Source organism: Podarcis erhardii (assembly GCF_964252035.2).
Source record: "Podarcis erhardii genome assembly, chromosome: Z".
Taxonomy (NCBI): domain Eukaryota; kingdom Metazoa; phylum Chordata; class Lepidosauria; order Squamata; family Lacertidae; genus Podarcis; species Podarcis erhardii.
The window spans coordinates 38432621-38446417 of record NC_138504.1 but is presented as its reverse complement, the minus strand read 5'-3'; the positions used below and the strand labels follow the sequence as shown (position 1 = coordinate 38446417).

Below are 13797 nucleotides of genomic sequence, written 5' to 3'. Positions count from 1 at the left end.
AGGTTTGGGAAAGCCTCACCTCTCCAACCGTTGGCTCCTGTTCCCCCAGGCCCACAATCAAGATGCAGTCGGCCTGCCGGATGCAACGCTGAGTCCAGGGCGTGAGAGTGCTGTCAGACTGGTAGAGCACGATGCGGTGCATGTCCTCCTGCTGGCCCAGCCAACTGGACAAACGGTACTCGTGGATGCTGAAGTGGGGAGAGACACAAAGAGGAAGGACCGGTATGAGGGGGCTCTTTGTATCCAAAGGCCTTGGTCTTGAAGCATCAGTCAGAACCCATGATTGCAGGGACAGCAGGGGAGAAGAGCAATGGCAATGGCTACTAGTCAGTAGGCTGTGCTCTACCTCCACAGTTAGAGGTAGTGGTGCTTCGGAATACTGGCTGCTGGAAACAATGGGGGTGGGGTGAGTGCTCTTCTGCTCCTCCATCACTTTTAACTTGTATACTGTCTTTCTACCTTACAATACCCAAGGTGGTTTACAAGCTGAAGAAACAAAGAATGTACACCTTATAACAATCTAATGCAATACAGGGGTACCTCCGGTTGCCGACGGGATCCATTCCAGAGGTCTGGTCGGATCCCAAGGTTTCCGCAACCTAAGGACCGCTTCTGCTCATGCGCGTGTGGCAAAGCCTAGTAAAATACTTCTGGGTTTGCCATGCGTGCATCCCAAAATGGAGGTTCGACTGTACAAAAATGTGATAATAAAACAACTTTATTTATTTATTTATTTATTTAATAATATTTATTAAGAGTTTCCAATTATAACAATATAAAAAAACAAAACATCCAAATTTAAAATCTTATTTTCCGTAACATCTTTCCAGGACTTCCCCTCCCCTCCCCCTCTTATATTCCAATTCTTACAAATAAATTCAGCAATTTATTATCCCAAATTTTAACCTTATTATCATTAACCCAATTTAAAAATATTTTCCCATCTCCTAAGATCGACCTATTCCCTTCCGCGCGTTCCCCCCTTTAATATACAAAATAGATTAAAATATAGTAAAATAAAATATAATTTTACACCCTTTGGATTCCAAATTTCCCTCCCCCTTTTCCTGGTTGCGTTCCCCATATTAATCAACATCTGATGTCTTCCTGGAGCTCCCACATTTATTTAAACCATAGTCCTTTACCAATCTTCTTTAATTTTAAATGTCCAATCTTGGAAGGAGTCTATCTCGAAAAGGCCCATTTTTTCCATCCAGATTTTTATATACTTGGGAGTAAAAACTCCAATTTTATTTCTTAAACCTTTCAAATCTGGATGTCCCAAATGTTCCCACTTCCAACTTTGTCCAATTCTTATTATTCTTGTTGTTCTTGTTAATCTCTCTCCTCTTTCTTTTCCTGTTTTCCTGCACAAATGTTCTAATTCCAAAAGCTTCTAAATTCCACTGCAGAGGCTCTGTTATTCAGGAACGAAACATGATGCCAAGTCCCTTCCATTTTTCAATAGATAAGTCTATTGTCTACTTTAGTGTGTAAACCTCTGTAGCCAAAATAGTGTTCCATTTCTGCAGTTTCCCAGGAGATAAAAAGTTCTGTCAAATTCGATGCCAACAACTTGTAATATCCCTCGGCTCTTCTAGGTGGATTGTAGTAACTCAGTTCCCTTCCAGATCACGTCCACCAGTCAAAGTAGCTTATTATTCCTTGTTTTAAACATTTTGTATCCAATTTGTAACAAATATAACCGGCAAAGTCCTCGTAACAAAGTTCTCATTTTTGTTCTTCTGCTTTGACAGCTCTTTGACAGCTGTCAAAACCTCTCCTTGTCTTCTCCCGGCGCTCTAACTAAAAGGCTCCCAGGTTCCGGGGGGGGGGGTTGCTTTTTGATTAAATTCCACTTTTCTCCTCCAGCTCAATCTTATAGTTTTCCATCGCGAAATTTCATAACTTTATCAAAATAGGGTTGCGCTCAATCTTAGATGTTAAGTCCTTTACTTTAGCTCCTCTACAACGGGGGGGGGGCTGACTTCCTTTTTACGCCTCCCCCGCTCGTTCCGAATTCTTTAAAAATTTCTCGCCTTTTTTAATCCAAGTTCCGATTACTCACGGGTTATGCTTTTAAGTCCAAATTTCCAATGGAAGAAGTCAGCGCTCTCCGTCGAATGGCATGCGGCTTCGCTCGGCAGGGGAAGCGGAGGACTCAAAGCACCACCCCCCCCGTCACCCGTTCCGCAGCCTTTAAAAAGGCTCCTTCGCGGGTCGGGGGGGGGGCTCAAAAGGTGCCAGCCGAGTCACCATGTCCATGGGTTTCAGCGCCCATGGTTTTTAAGGGTCCCCGTGTCGCCGGCGCGGTAGGACCCAGCCCCTGCCGAGCAGGCTCCCTCCGGGGCTCGGAGGGAGTCCGCCATTCGGCGATGGCGCCAACCCGGAAGTCATAAAACAACTTTAAAATGAGCAACCTACATCAAATAAAGTAACATTCAACAATCATTAGAATAATATAAAATAATATTAAATATCAGCATATAAAAATTAAACAGAAATCTACTCTTAACAATTACAATAAATAATTTCTAAACTACAATCAATAAAACAACAGCTAGCCACAGTGCATAAAATAATACAATACAAATTGAGAAGCAGAGACTGGAGGGTGGGGCAAGGCAGTTGGAAGGAGGCCTTGCCCCACCCCCTGGGCCTGGGAGTCCTCATAAAGAAGCTGCGCCTGGAGGAAGAACTGTGAGGGGAGAGACTTCATCAGGCAAGGCCTTCTTCCACCTGCCTTGCCCCACCCCCTGGCCCTGGGAGTCCTCATAAGGTTTTCCCACAGGCATCTAGTTGACCACTTTGAGAACAGGATGTTGGGCTGGACAGGTCCCTGAATTGACCCAGCAGGCTCTTTGCATGTAGCAGTGGTGGGGAAAGGCAGGATGCTGGGATTCTGGGACAAAGGAATGGGACTAAAGGTCCATCTAGTCCAGCATCCTCCTTCCCGCAGCAGCCTGCTAGATTGCTGTCCAGGAAGCCCAAAAGTGGGGTGTGAAGTCAACAGGTTCTCATCTGTCCTCAGCTTCATGCCTTGAGCACCTGAAGTGAACACTGGCTCAGTTTCCTGCACCTGTCTCACTTCAAAGTGTTTCCCTATAAGCACTGATTAGCTGATTGGTGCTGAAAGCACAAATTCAAAAGAAGATTGCTGCAAGGGTCAATCAGTGGTTACAGGAAACCCTTTGAACTTTTATAGGTGACCCCTGACATTATCCCATTAGGTAACTGCCTGGGGGATGGGTATGTTCTTGCCCACCTGTCAGAGCTGGTCAATGGGCAGGTGGAGGAATTGGAGATTTGGCTCACCAGTTTTCCCCACCCTGCGAGTGATAAAGCCTGCTGCATTTGATCCCCTCCCTTATCCATTCTGCTGAGAGGGACCCAGGACATCTGCCTCAAAGTCCCATCCTGGGGGCACCTCTATCAGTATCTTCTCCTGTACAATCCCTGCTGAAATAAATGGGGGCTGTGCAGGAGGAGCAGTAATGTCAATGCAGCTCCCCTGTTTCATAGCGTATCCCTTGGGATATGTGAGTTGCCACCTCTCCCGTTAAAAGAAGCTCTTTCAGAATAGAGAGGGGTAGTGGTGGAAAAAAATTCTGCATCAGAATGAGCATGGCACTGCCCTGTACTATTTGGACATCTGCTCTCTCTGGGTGACTGTATTCTTCATTCCCAACTAAGCCCTCTTAAGAGCAGATCTACTTAAGGGAATGAGCCAAAGTAAGTCATGTCCATTGATTTCAATGAGTCTGCTCTGAATAGGCCTAGCAGTGTAATTTGGCTTTATCAGAAAGCTTCCTTCCTACACTCTATATGGCCCAATGCTATTCACCCTCTTAACCTCAGGATCCAAATCTTCCACCTTAGCACAACCCATCCCCTTCAGCAAAGGGTTTCCCCAGCTCACTTCCTATTTGTGTGGGTTCTGCCTTCTTTCCATTCCACCCAGGAACTCTGTGTCAATAGACACAGGATGTGCAGATGCCAGCCATTAATCAGACATTTCATGACAACTTTTCAGAAAAGGAGGCAAAAACATCCAACGCCTTCAAAAGCAGGGCTAATTAACCTGACAGCTGCCTGATATTTCAGGGGCTTGACGAGCGAAAAATGAACCCACAGGAAATTAAGGGTGTTTCCCCCTCCTCTTTTCTTTTCTGTTTAATGGCAGTTTAAAATATTCAAGCTTCCTGCCAATCCCAGACTGGAGAATCCTAAACTTTGCAGTTAGGGTTTATTTTCATTTTTAAAATCCCGTTTGCACTTCCACTGTTGTATACTGTGTTGGTGGGGTCCACCTTGTTTTATTTATGAGGCAGGATAATTGAATTCAAATCAATTTTAAGTATCGTTTTACATTGTTGGGACAGCAGCATACTAAATATAATGAGGGGAGAAAAACCACATTAAAACAAAATAAATATTTTTTAAAAATCACCCAAAAATCATGTACAAAAATTACCCAGAACTATAAAATGCCCATCCCACCCACATAAGAATGCCAAAAATAAACCACCGAGACAGACTGCTAGGGCTATCCAAATGCCCAGGTGAATAAAAAAATCTTTGTCTGGTGCTAAAATGCTGAAAAGCTCAAAACATCCGCCACAACGCTAAAGAGACAATGCAGGAGTTACCTGTCCAAAGCTGCAGACCCAAGTTGCTGTTTGATGTTGTCACTGGTGAGGACCAGAGCAGGACCTAGAAGAAGAGAATATATTTATTTATAAATATATATATATATATCACTTTTCATCAAAAATATGTATCAGAGTGGTTTACAACAACTGTACATAAACTCATGCAATAAGAACCATATAAAAAGTTGAAGTCAGAAATCAGCTGTTGTGGAAAAATGTATTCTTGATTGCTTGCATAAGCCTGACAGAACAGAAAAGTTTTCAGCAGGCATTTAAAAGTTGAAACAGAAAGTGCCTTCTGCATCTCTGTTGGCAAGGTGTTCTGCAGGAATGGGTCAATTATACAAAAGACACTATTTCTTGTTGTTATCATATGAGCCTTGCCAACTTGAAGAATTAGTGACATTCCTGCAGATGATCTCAGTGACTGAGCTGGGATATAAGGATTCAGGCAGTCCCCAATGCATTGCGGAGCTAAGCTGTTCAGGGCTTTTAAATGTAATACAAGGACCTCAAACCAGGCTTGGTAGTAGATGGGCAACCAGTGCATATGATGGTGCCCCAGGTTGTTGGTCAGATGCCCCCGCCAGCAGTTTGGCTGCTGCCTTCTGCAACAGCTGCAATTTCCAAACCTGACCCAAGGGCAGCCACACACAGAGTACTTTGCAGTAATCCAGCTTCAAGTTTGCCAACACATGGACTACAGTGGTCAGCACAGCTGTGTCTTCCGAGCATCTAAAAACTCCAGAATTGCTGTCCTGCAAATCATGGCTTTTCCTTTAGCAAGCATACAAACCAAGAATGGCTCATCCTCATCGACTACCCCAGAGAAGCTGCGGAACAAATCAGCTGTCATTTCAGTATCCTGGTATAACATTGAAAAATCTTGAGTGTTCCTTCTTTTAAGTTTGAAAATAAAATGGGCTGTGGTCCAAGAAGCAGGGCAACATGTTTTGCCTGGAGAAGGCTGAAGGTTCTGTCACCCGATTACAGATACTGGGACCTTGAAGGATTTTTGTCTAAGCACATGAAATACTACTATCCTCTTTTGGAGAGCTACACAATAGAGACTGTCGCACTGTCTCAGATTTGCTCTGGCTGCTATTCAGTATTGCTCATCAGTTGCCCCCTAAATCAAGAGACTGGTGCACCACTTTGGACTGAAGCGGGTGGTTTATTAGAAAGTGGTGCTTCCACACAGAGACTCTCAGGACCTTCCTGCAGGGCCTCAGCGGAGGAGATTTTCTAGCTTCTTAGGACCACGCATTCTGAGTCACCCCCTTTACTGACAGTTTCTGGATTCTGCCTACCAGGGCAAATACTAGCAGTACTGAGCCCTCATCCCACTTCTGGTGGGTGGTGTTACTGCTCATCTTCCATGCCCCAGCAGCAGAAAAGGTGAGCAACAAGGTCTTGAGGAATTTGGGGGAGCAGGGGACATTCTGGCAGCAGCGAAAGTGGTGGGGCAGACGGGACACAGCGGGGGGGGGGCAAGGGGCAACACATTCCTGGTTTGCCTCAGGTGGTAAAACAGGATGGGCCACCCCTGGGACAAGCACACAGCTCCTTTCCAGCTAATATATGCTCCTCTGACTGGCTGCCTGGAGAAGGCTCCTAACTCGCCATGGGTGCGTGCATTTACAAGCATTTACCCTCCTAATTAGTAAACCTGAAAATCAGTCACAAAGAAGCAGAGCTACACACGCAGCTCTTTATCTTGTATCTTTTGTTCAGCTCACTGACTCTGTAGACACAGGCCTCTGGATATATTTTTTTTACCCTTCTGAACACTCTACAGAGGCCCTGAACCCTGCTTCTGAAAAAACAACTTCACCTCGTGCCCAAAGCCGCTTTGCTCGCTGCAGCTGCCTTTCGGCCCTATTTTTATTTGCTGCTATAAATGTCAACAAAGAACCAAAGCTCTCCCCCCCAGAGTAACTGCGGCTGTAAGGCACATCAGATGGGAGGGGGGTGAGAAGTGAGGGAGAGAAGGAGAGAGAGAGAGAAAGCAAGGGATTAATGTCATGCCAGAAAGAGAAAGGTCATGGGTGGTATTGACAGAAGTGCTCGCACCGAGCAAAGTATGAAATATAAACCCTGCCAGAATCACAGCACAGAGCAAAATAACTCATTTTCCTATTAACGAAAGGCCGGCCCAGCTGCAAATTAGAGAAACAAGTTGCTCAGCGCCTGAATGAGCACCATGCGTATGGGATGTGGATGGCAGAGGGAAGAGGAGGGCACATGAGGCTATGAGAGTGATGGTCTCCTGGCCATAATGCAGCAGTGTTCTTCTGAAAACTTGTTTCTGATGCTCATGTGTCACCACATTAAAGCAGGAAAGATCTACCACCATTCCCCTGAATACAAGTTGCTGAGGATCACAAGTGGGAAAGGGTGACTTTAATTATTGCACTGATATCCCACCCCTTTTTCTCTAAAGAGCTAGAGGTGGTGTACATGGTTCTCCCCTTCCTCATTTAATCCACATACAACAATCCTATGAGGGAGGTTAGGATGAGAGGCAGCGACTGGCCCCCAAGGACACACCCAGCAGGCTTCATAGCTGAGTAGGGATTTGAAACTCTGGTTTCCCAGGTCCTAGTCTGACACCCTAGCCACAAATGAGTAGATAAATATTTGCATTGGGGTGTATGCGTGATGCAAAATATATCTGTGGGAGAATTTCTCCTGCAAGTTCCAAAGATCTTAGAAGCCAGCAGGGCTTTCATTGTAGCTGCCCCTATTTTCCGTAACAGCATTCCTCTCAAGAAACAACAGGTGCCCACTATCCGCACTTTCTGGAAACAACAGAATATGTTTTTTATTCCAACAGGGCATTCCCAGCTGTATAAATGTGTCTTTGCTACAACTGTCCCACTTGTTAGGTTTTTAGTCTCATCTCAAATGTATTGCTGAATTTGTATTTGTGTTTTTAACTGTTTTTAATTATCTTATGTGTAAATTGTTTTGAGAAAGTAATTTATAAATCAACAACAATCAAAACACCACACTTTTGCTGCCTTCACATTACCAGATGCCTGGTCTGCTCCTCTTCAACACCCTTATTCTCATTCTTTCTCTTTTTCTATGCAATTGCTACTGATTTTAGATTTGGTGGTGCTGCAACTTTTCAGCTCATTTTCACCAATCTGGTGCACTTTCCACAAGACCCATCACAGACAGGAATCTCCTGGGGTAGATTTGCTGCAGGGCAGGCATGGGCAAGCAACAGGATCAACTTTGTTACAGTACTGAATCCCACACTTTAACCGAATGACATGAAATGATGTCACTTTCCTCTTACACATTTTGTGAACCCAGAATGTCTCTCAGCTGCAGATTAGGAAAGCGATAGCACTCCCCAAAAGATACTAAGCATCAGCATTTTTTGCAGTGAAGGTATATTCTTTTGGGACATGGGTGGCGCTGTGGTCTAAACCACAGAGCCTAGGGATTGCTGCTCAGAAGGTCAGCAGTTTGAATCCCCACAATGGGCTGAGCTCCCATTGCTTAGTCCCTGCTCCTGCCAACCTAGCAGTTCGAAAGCACGTCAAAGTGCAAGTTGATAAATAGGTACCGCTTCAGCGGGAAGTTAAACAGCATTTCCGTGCGCTGCTCTGGTTCGCCAGAAGCGGCTTAGTCATGCTGGCCACATGACCCAGAAGCTGTCTGTGGACAAACGCCGGCTCCCTCGGCCAGTAAAGCGAGATAAGCACCGCAACCCCAGAGTCGTCCGCGACTGGACTTAACAGTCAGAGGTCCTTTTACCTATATTATTTTTAAAAAAACCAACCATACACACACAACAGGACAGGCACCTCCTCTACCCATCTCACAGCATCCATGTGGCTGTTTAAGTCACTAAGCTCTTAATGAGCAGAAAGAGAAAGATGGGGATCTGTCTTGGCCATTGACACCAAGCAGCTTCAACAACACACAGCAGACAACTCTTCCCCTAACAGCATCTAGAGGACACAGAAAATCATCCTTTCCTGGTAAACAACCTTCCCTGCCTCTCTCTATCACACACAAACACACTTCTCTAGCCTGCACTGGGATGAGTCACAGATCCTGATGCTTGAAGCAAAGTGGTGCATGTGCCTCTCGCACACTCAACTGCATCCTCATTACAGTGCAGAGGCGGTTTTGGCTGCTGTTCTGGGACTTTGTTAGAAGGAAACCCAGGTCTGCAACCTGACTCAGAATTTAGGACCCCACACCGATTTCTGAAAAAGGAGATACAGAGTATGTGAAGTTAACCGCTCCAGGGAAGATTATTTCTTAGGTGTTTTGACCATTACCCTCTTTTAAGAACGTAAGAATAGCACAGTCACTGTGGATAGCAGCCATTGAAAGCCTTATCCTCCACGTATAAAGTTGGTAAGCCATCACTGCCCCCGTGGAACCAAGTCCCATAATTTAACTACAGTGGTGCCCCGCAAGACGAATGCCTCGCTAAACGAAAAACCCGCAAGACGAAAGGGTTTTCCGATTTTTAGCGGCTTCGCAAGACGAATTTCCCTATGGGCTTGCTTCGCAAGACGAAAGCCCATAGGGAAATCTCCGGGACAGCGGGGAACCCTCTTCCCACCGCAAGCCCCGGGAAGAGAGGAGAAGCTGCGTGCCTTCCCCTCTGTTCCCGGACCTGTCCTGAAGGCTTGCGGTGGGAGGTCCGGGAACAGAGGAGAAGGCGCACAGCTTCTCCTCTCTTCCCGGGGCTTGCGGTGGGAGGAGGGTTTTTCCTCCCCACCGCCAACATTCAGAAGGCTGTTCTGAAGGCTGGCGGTGGGAAGAAAAGCCCTTCTCCCGCCTCCAGCCTTCAGAAGAGTTCCCCGCAGGGCTCCCCAAGCTGCAGATGTCTGCCCCGCGCGAGGGGCGCTCTGCTTCAGAGCGTCCCTCGCACCGGGCAGCAGGCTGCTATTCGCAGCCTAGGCAGCCCTGCAGGAACTCTTCTGAAGGCTGGCGGCGGGAGAAGGGCTTTTCTTCCCACCGCCAGCCTTCAGAAGGCTGTTCTGAAGCCTGGCAGTGGGGAGAAAAGTCCTCCTCCCCCCCCCCCAGCCTTCAGAAGAGGTCCGGGGACAGACTGTCCCCGGACCTGGTCTGAAGGCGGTCTCCCTAGGAACGCATTAATTGATTTTCAATGCATTCCTATGGGAAACTGTGCTTCGCAAGACAAAAAACTCGCAAGACGAAAAAACTTGCGGAACCAATTAATTTCGTCTTGCGAGGCACCACTGTATGTGCTGCATTTTAAATTTATATTCCCCTCCACATTCTCATAAGATTTGTTAAAGCAGGTAAACTCTCAAACACCTCTCAAAACAAACATGTGGCACCCCACCCCCAACTCTCCATTTTGGGATTTGTGAGAGTCAATAATAATAATAATAATAATAATAATAATAATAATAATAATAGGTCTTCGAGGGGAAATGGGCTGACAGCACATCCAGAAAAGAAAAGGAAGCTATTTCAACCGGCTGGATGGTTACGTGGGAGCCGGTTGAAGTTAAATCCTTCGAAGAAAGAGGTCCTTTGGCTGGGTCGAGATGATACGGGGTTGAGGAGACAACTCCCATCCCTTGTGGGGGTGTAATTAGTGCCAGCGCCTTCCGTCAGGAGTTTGGGTATAATCTTTGATGCCTCCCTTTCTATGGAGGCGCAGGTTACAACCACAATAAAGGTGGCATATTTTCATCTCCGCCAAGCTAAGCAATTGGTCCCCTACCTCTCTCGCCCTGACCTCACCACTGTGATCCATGTGACGGTCACCTCCAGGCTTGATTATTGTAACTCACTCCATGTGGGGCTGCCCGTAAAACTGACCCAGAAACTCCAACGGGTGCAGAATGCCACGGCGAGACTCCTTATGGGGTCCTTACCGCAGGATCACATTCACCCAGTGCTATACCAGCTGCACTGGCTCTCGGTGGAGTACAGGATCAAGATTAAGGTGCTGGTTTTAACTTTTAAAGTCCTATACGGCCTAGGACCCTCGTACCTACAGGACTGTCTCTCTTGGTAGGCCCCATGGAGGATCTTACGGTCTGCAAATAACAGAGAGATCAGACTGGCCTTGACTAGAGCCAGGGCCTTTTTGGCCGTGGCCCTGGCCTGGTGGAACACTCTCTCACAAGAGACTAGGGCCCTGTGGGATTTGACATCTTTCCTTAGGGCCTGCAAGATGGAACTGTTCTGCTAGGCCTTTGGTCAGGATTCAGTCTGACTCATTTTCTCCTTGTATAAGAACAAGAACGAAGGAGGTTCCCAGCCCACTCACAGGTGCTTATAATATCAGTGAAAACAGTGAACCGCCTTTAATTTTAACCTGAAGATTGCCACTTGTCCAGTTTTAATTTTAATTTGTTTGAATTAATTGTGGGATGTATCTTAATTTATTGATCGCTTGCTTTTATGCATTGTCTTACTTCTATGATGTTAGCCACTCAGAGCCCGGCTTTGGCCAGGGAGGGCGGGATATAAATAAAATTTATTACTATTATTATTATTATTATCTGCACAATTACTCTGTGGAATGCGTTGCCACAAGATGTAGGTGTGGCCACCTCAGGGAAGGGTAGCAGCTCAGTGGCAGGGCATCTGCTTAATCTCCAAGTAGGGAGTGTCACCCTGGAGAACTGCTGCCAGGCAGTGTGGAGGATACAGAGCTAAATGAACCAAGGTTCTGACTCGGTATAAGGCATGTTCCTAAGTTTTTAAAGAGGGATTTGGCAAATGGTGAAAAGGCAGGCCAAGAGGTGAAGTAACAAACTCAACATATTTTGGCGAACAGCTATTAGCACTGATGGTTGAATGGATTCTCCACATTCAAAGGCAGGATGTGACCTGGCATGAGGGGTATCTGGCTTAGGGAGAGTCTCAAGGGCCAGACAGAGAGGTGGAGGGCCACATGCAACCCTGAGGTTCCTGAGCCTGACCATTAGAATCATGGAAACATAGAATCATAGCATTGAAAGGGATCCCAATTGTCATCTAGTCCAACCTCCTGCAATGCAGGAATCTCAGCTAAAGCATCCATGACAGATGGCCATCCAACCTCTGCTTAAAAACCTCCAAGGAAGGAGAGTCCACAACCTCCAGAGGGAGACTGTCCCACTGTCTCTTTTGATGCTTCTGATCTAGCTTAAGGACCCATGTAGACCAGCACTGTTTCTAACAGTGCATAGAGTGAAGAGGCACAGGAATATCAAGGACTGGAGAGCAAAGAAACCAGCATTGCTGAGGTTTGCTGAGGGCTGTCTCCGCAAACACTGATTTGTGCCCCCCAACCCCCTCACAAAAAAAGACGTCATCCATCCACGCAAACAGCGCTGATGACAAGGTCCTCTCTGCACGAGAATGGCACTGTGCTGCTTGCCAGACAACACTCAAAAGGGGTGGGTGGGTGGAAACCCTGCATGGCTTCACTAAACAAAGCAGCCTTTCAGCCTTTTGAAAAAATTGACAGGTAGAAGGTTTGCAGGACAGGAGCTATGGCTCTTTTGTGGGAAAAGCCGTCAGAAAGTCAGAAATTGGATGAAACAGAGTGGGGCTGCTGTGCTAAGAGGTGGATGAATAAGATAAAGGAGAAAGGCTGGAGTCTTTGAGTTGGGATTTGAATGTGGCTAAATATATCAGCCCAGCCTTTGCACATCTAGTGTCCCCCTCCTTCAATAATTTATTACCTGCCCCTCACCCTCAGTTCACAGGGTGGGTTACAACAATTAAAATGCAGAATTAAAAATAGTTCACAGCAACTTACAATCACAGAAATAAGGTGGGTCCTTTAAAAAGTGTTAAAGGCCAAGCAAGGTAAAGAAGCACAACTTCAGCATTTGCCGGAAGATGTATAATGAAGGTGCCAGATGCAACTCTGTGGGAAGGGAGTTCCACAACTGAGGGGCTGCCACAAAGAAGGCCCTCTTCCAGGCCACCCCACCCCCAGTCTCTGAGGATGGAGGGACTATCAAGATTAAAATAAATATTAGATTTGCATGTTTGGGTAGGCTTGGCTAAACAAAAACTGTTTTAAGCAGGCAACGAAAGTAGTACAGTCCAAGAAGTTCTGTCAGGAAGGAGGTGGTCTTCCAGTCTGAGTCACTTAAGGCTTTTAAATACAAACACGAGCAACCTGAATTGGGCCCAGAAATGAAGTGGATGATGATTCCCATAAGCCCCAGCCAGTGCCTCCCTGTTTCTTGGTGCTTTCCCATTGTTGCTCAACAGCCAGTCTGCCTTCCTTTACGGACCCATCCTCTTCTGCTTCTTCAACCTGCTGACCTGACTTCCCGGCAGAGAGGATTTCAGGCACTGCTTGGACATTGCCCTTATGAGCTGATCATCACTTTGGTCAGTGTTGTCTTCGGCTGTGGCCCAGGCAAGTCTTATTCCTGGTCAATGTCCCAGCAGAGGCTCTGCATTGGGTCTTAGCTGGGGGCCAGCCAGGATTTGCCACTCTGACCTGCAGTGCTTCAGCTGCCCAACACAGATCAAGGGATAGAAAAGGATTGAATATGGAGAGGGAAATGTTGGGAAGAGAGAAAAGTTCAAGTCACACACACACACACACACACACACACACACACAGTATCTTTCTAATTCACCCTTGGAAGCCAGAATATGAGGTCCCCGTCAAATATTTTGGGATGTATCCAACTAAGCTCTACTCAGGGTAGACCCAATGAAATTAATGTTAGTCACACCCATCAGTTTCAAATGGGCCTTCTCAGCGTAGGATGTATACTGGATGCAACATAATGTAACACTGGCTAACACAAAATATTTATTCTGTGCTGGTAAGAAAGAGAACTTTCAGCATGGCAGCACCTACACTCTGGAACTCCCTGCCTAGCGATATAACAGGCAAGTGCTTTCACTGTACTACTTTTGTTGCCTGCTTAAAACAGTCTTTGTTTAGCCAATCCTACCCGGACATGCAAATGCCGACATTTCTTTTAATCTGATAATTTAACTTTGGCTTTCATTGATAGTTTTAATGTATATTTTGTGTGTGTGTGTGTTTTGCAAACTGCTTAGAGGTTTTATTTGGAGTTAAGTCATAGACAAACGTTTTTAAATCAAATAAATAAACAAATACAGCCTTTTGATGCCCCCCCTGCCCTTTCCTCCCATCCATTTAATG

At 46.1% G+C, this 13797-nt stretch overlaps 1 protein-coding gene across 6 annotated transcripts in view; it reads right to left on the bottom strand.

The window, feature by feature from the left end:
• The window catches only part of PNPLA7 (patatin like domain 7, lysophospholipase), a 120976-nt gene that overhangs the window by 40548 nt on the left and 66631 nt on the right, over nucleotides 1-13797 (bottom strand). For all 6 annotated transcript variants that reach the window (XM_081847466.1, XM_081847461.1, XM_081847462.1 and 3 more), the window contains 2 exons: nucleotides 4650-4713; nucleotides 20-188 (listed from right to left, as the gene is read on the bottom strand). In XM_081847466.1, the coding sequence (XP_081703592.1) occupies nucleotides 20-188; nucleotides 4650-4713 (233 nt within the window). The remainder of the gene's footprint in view (nucleotides 1-19; nucleotides 189-4649; nucleotides 4714-13797) is intronic.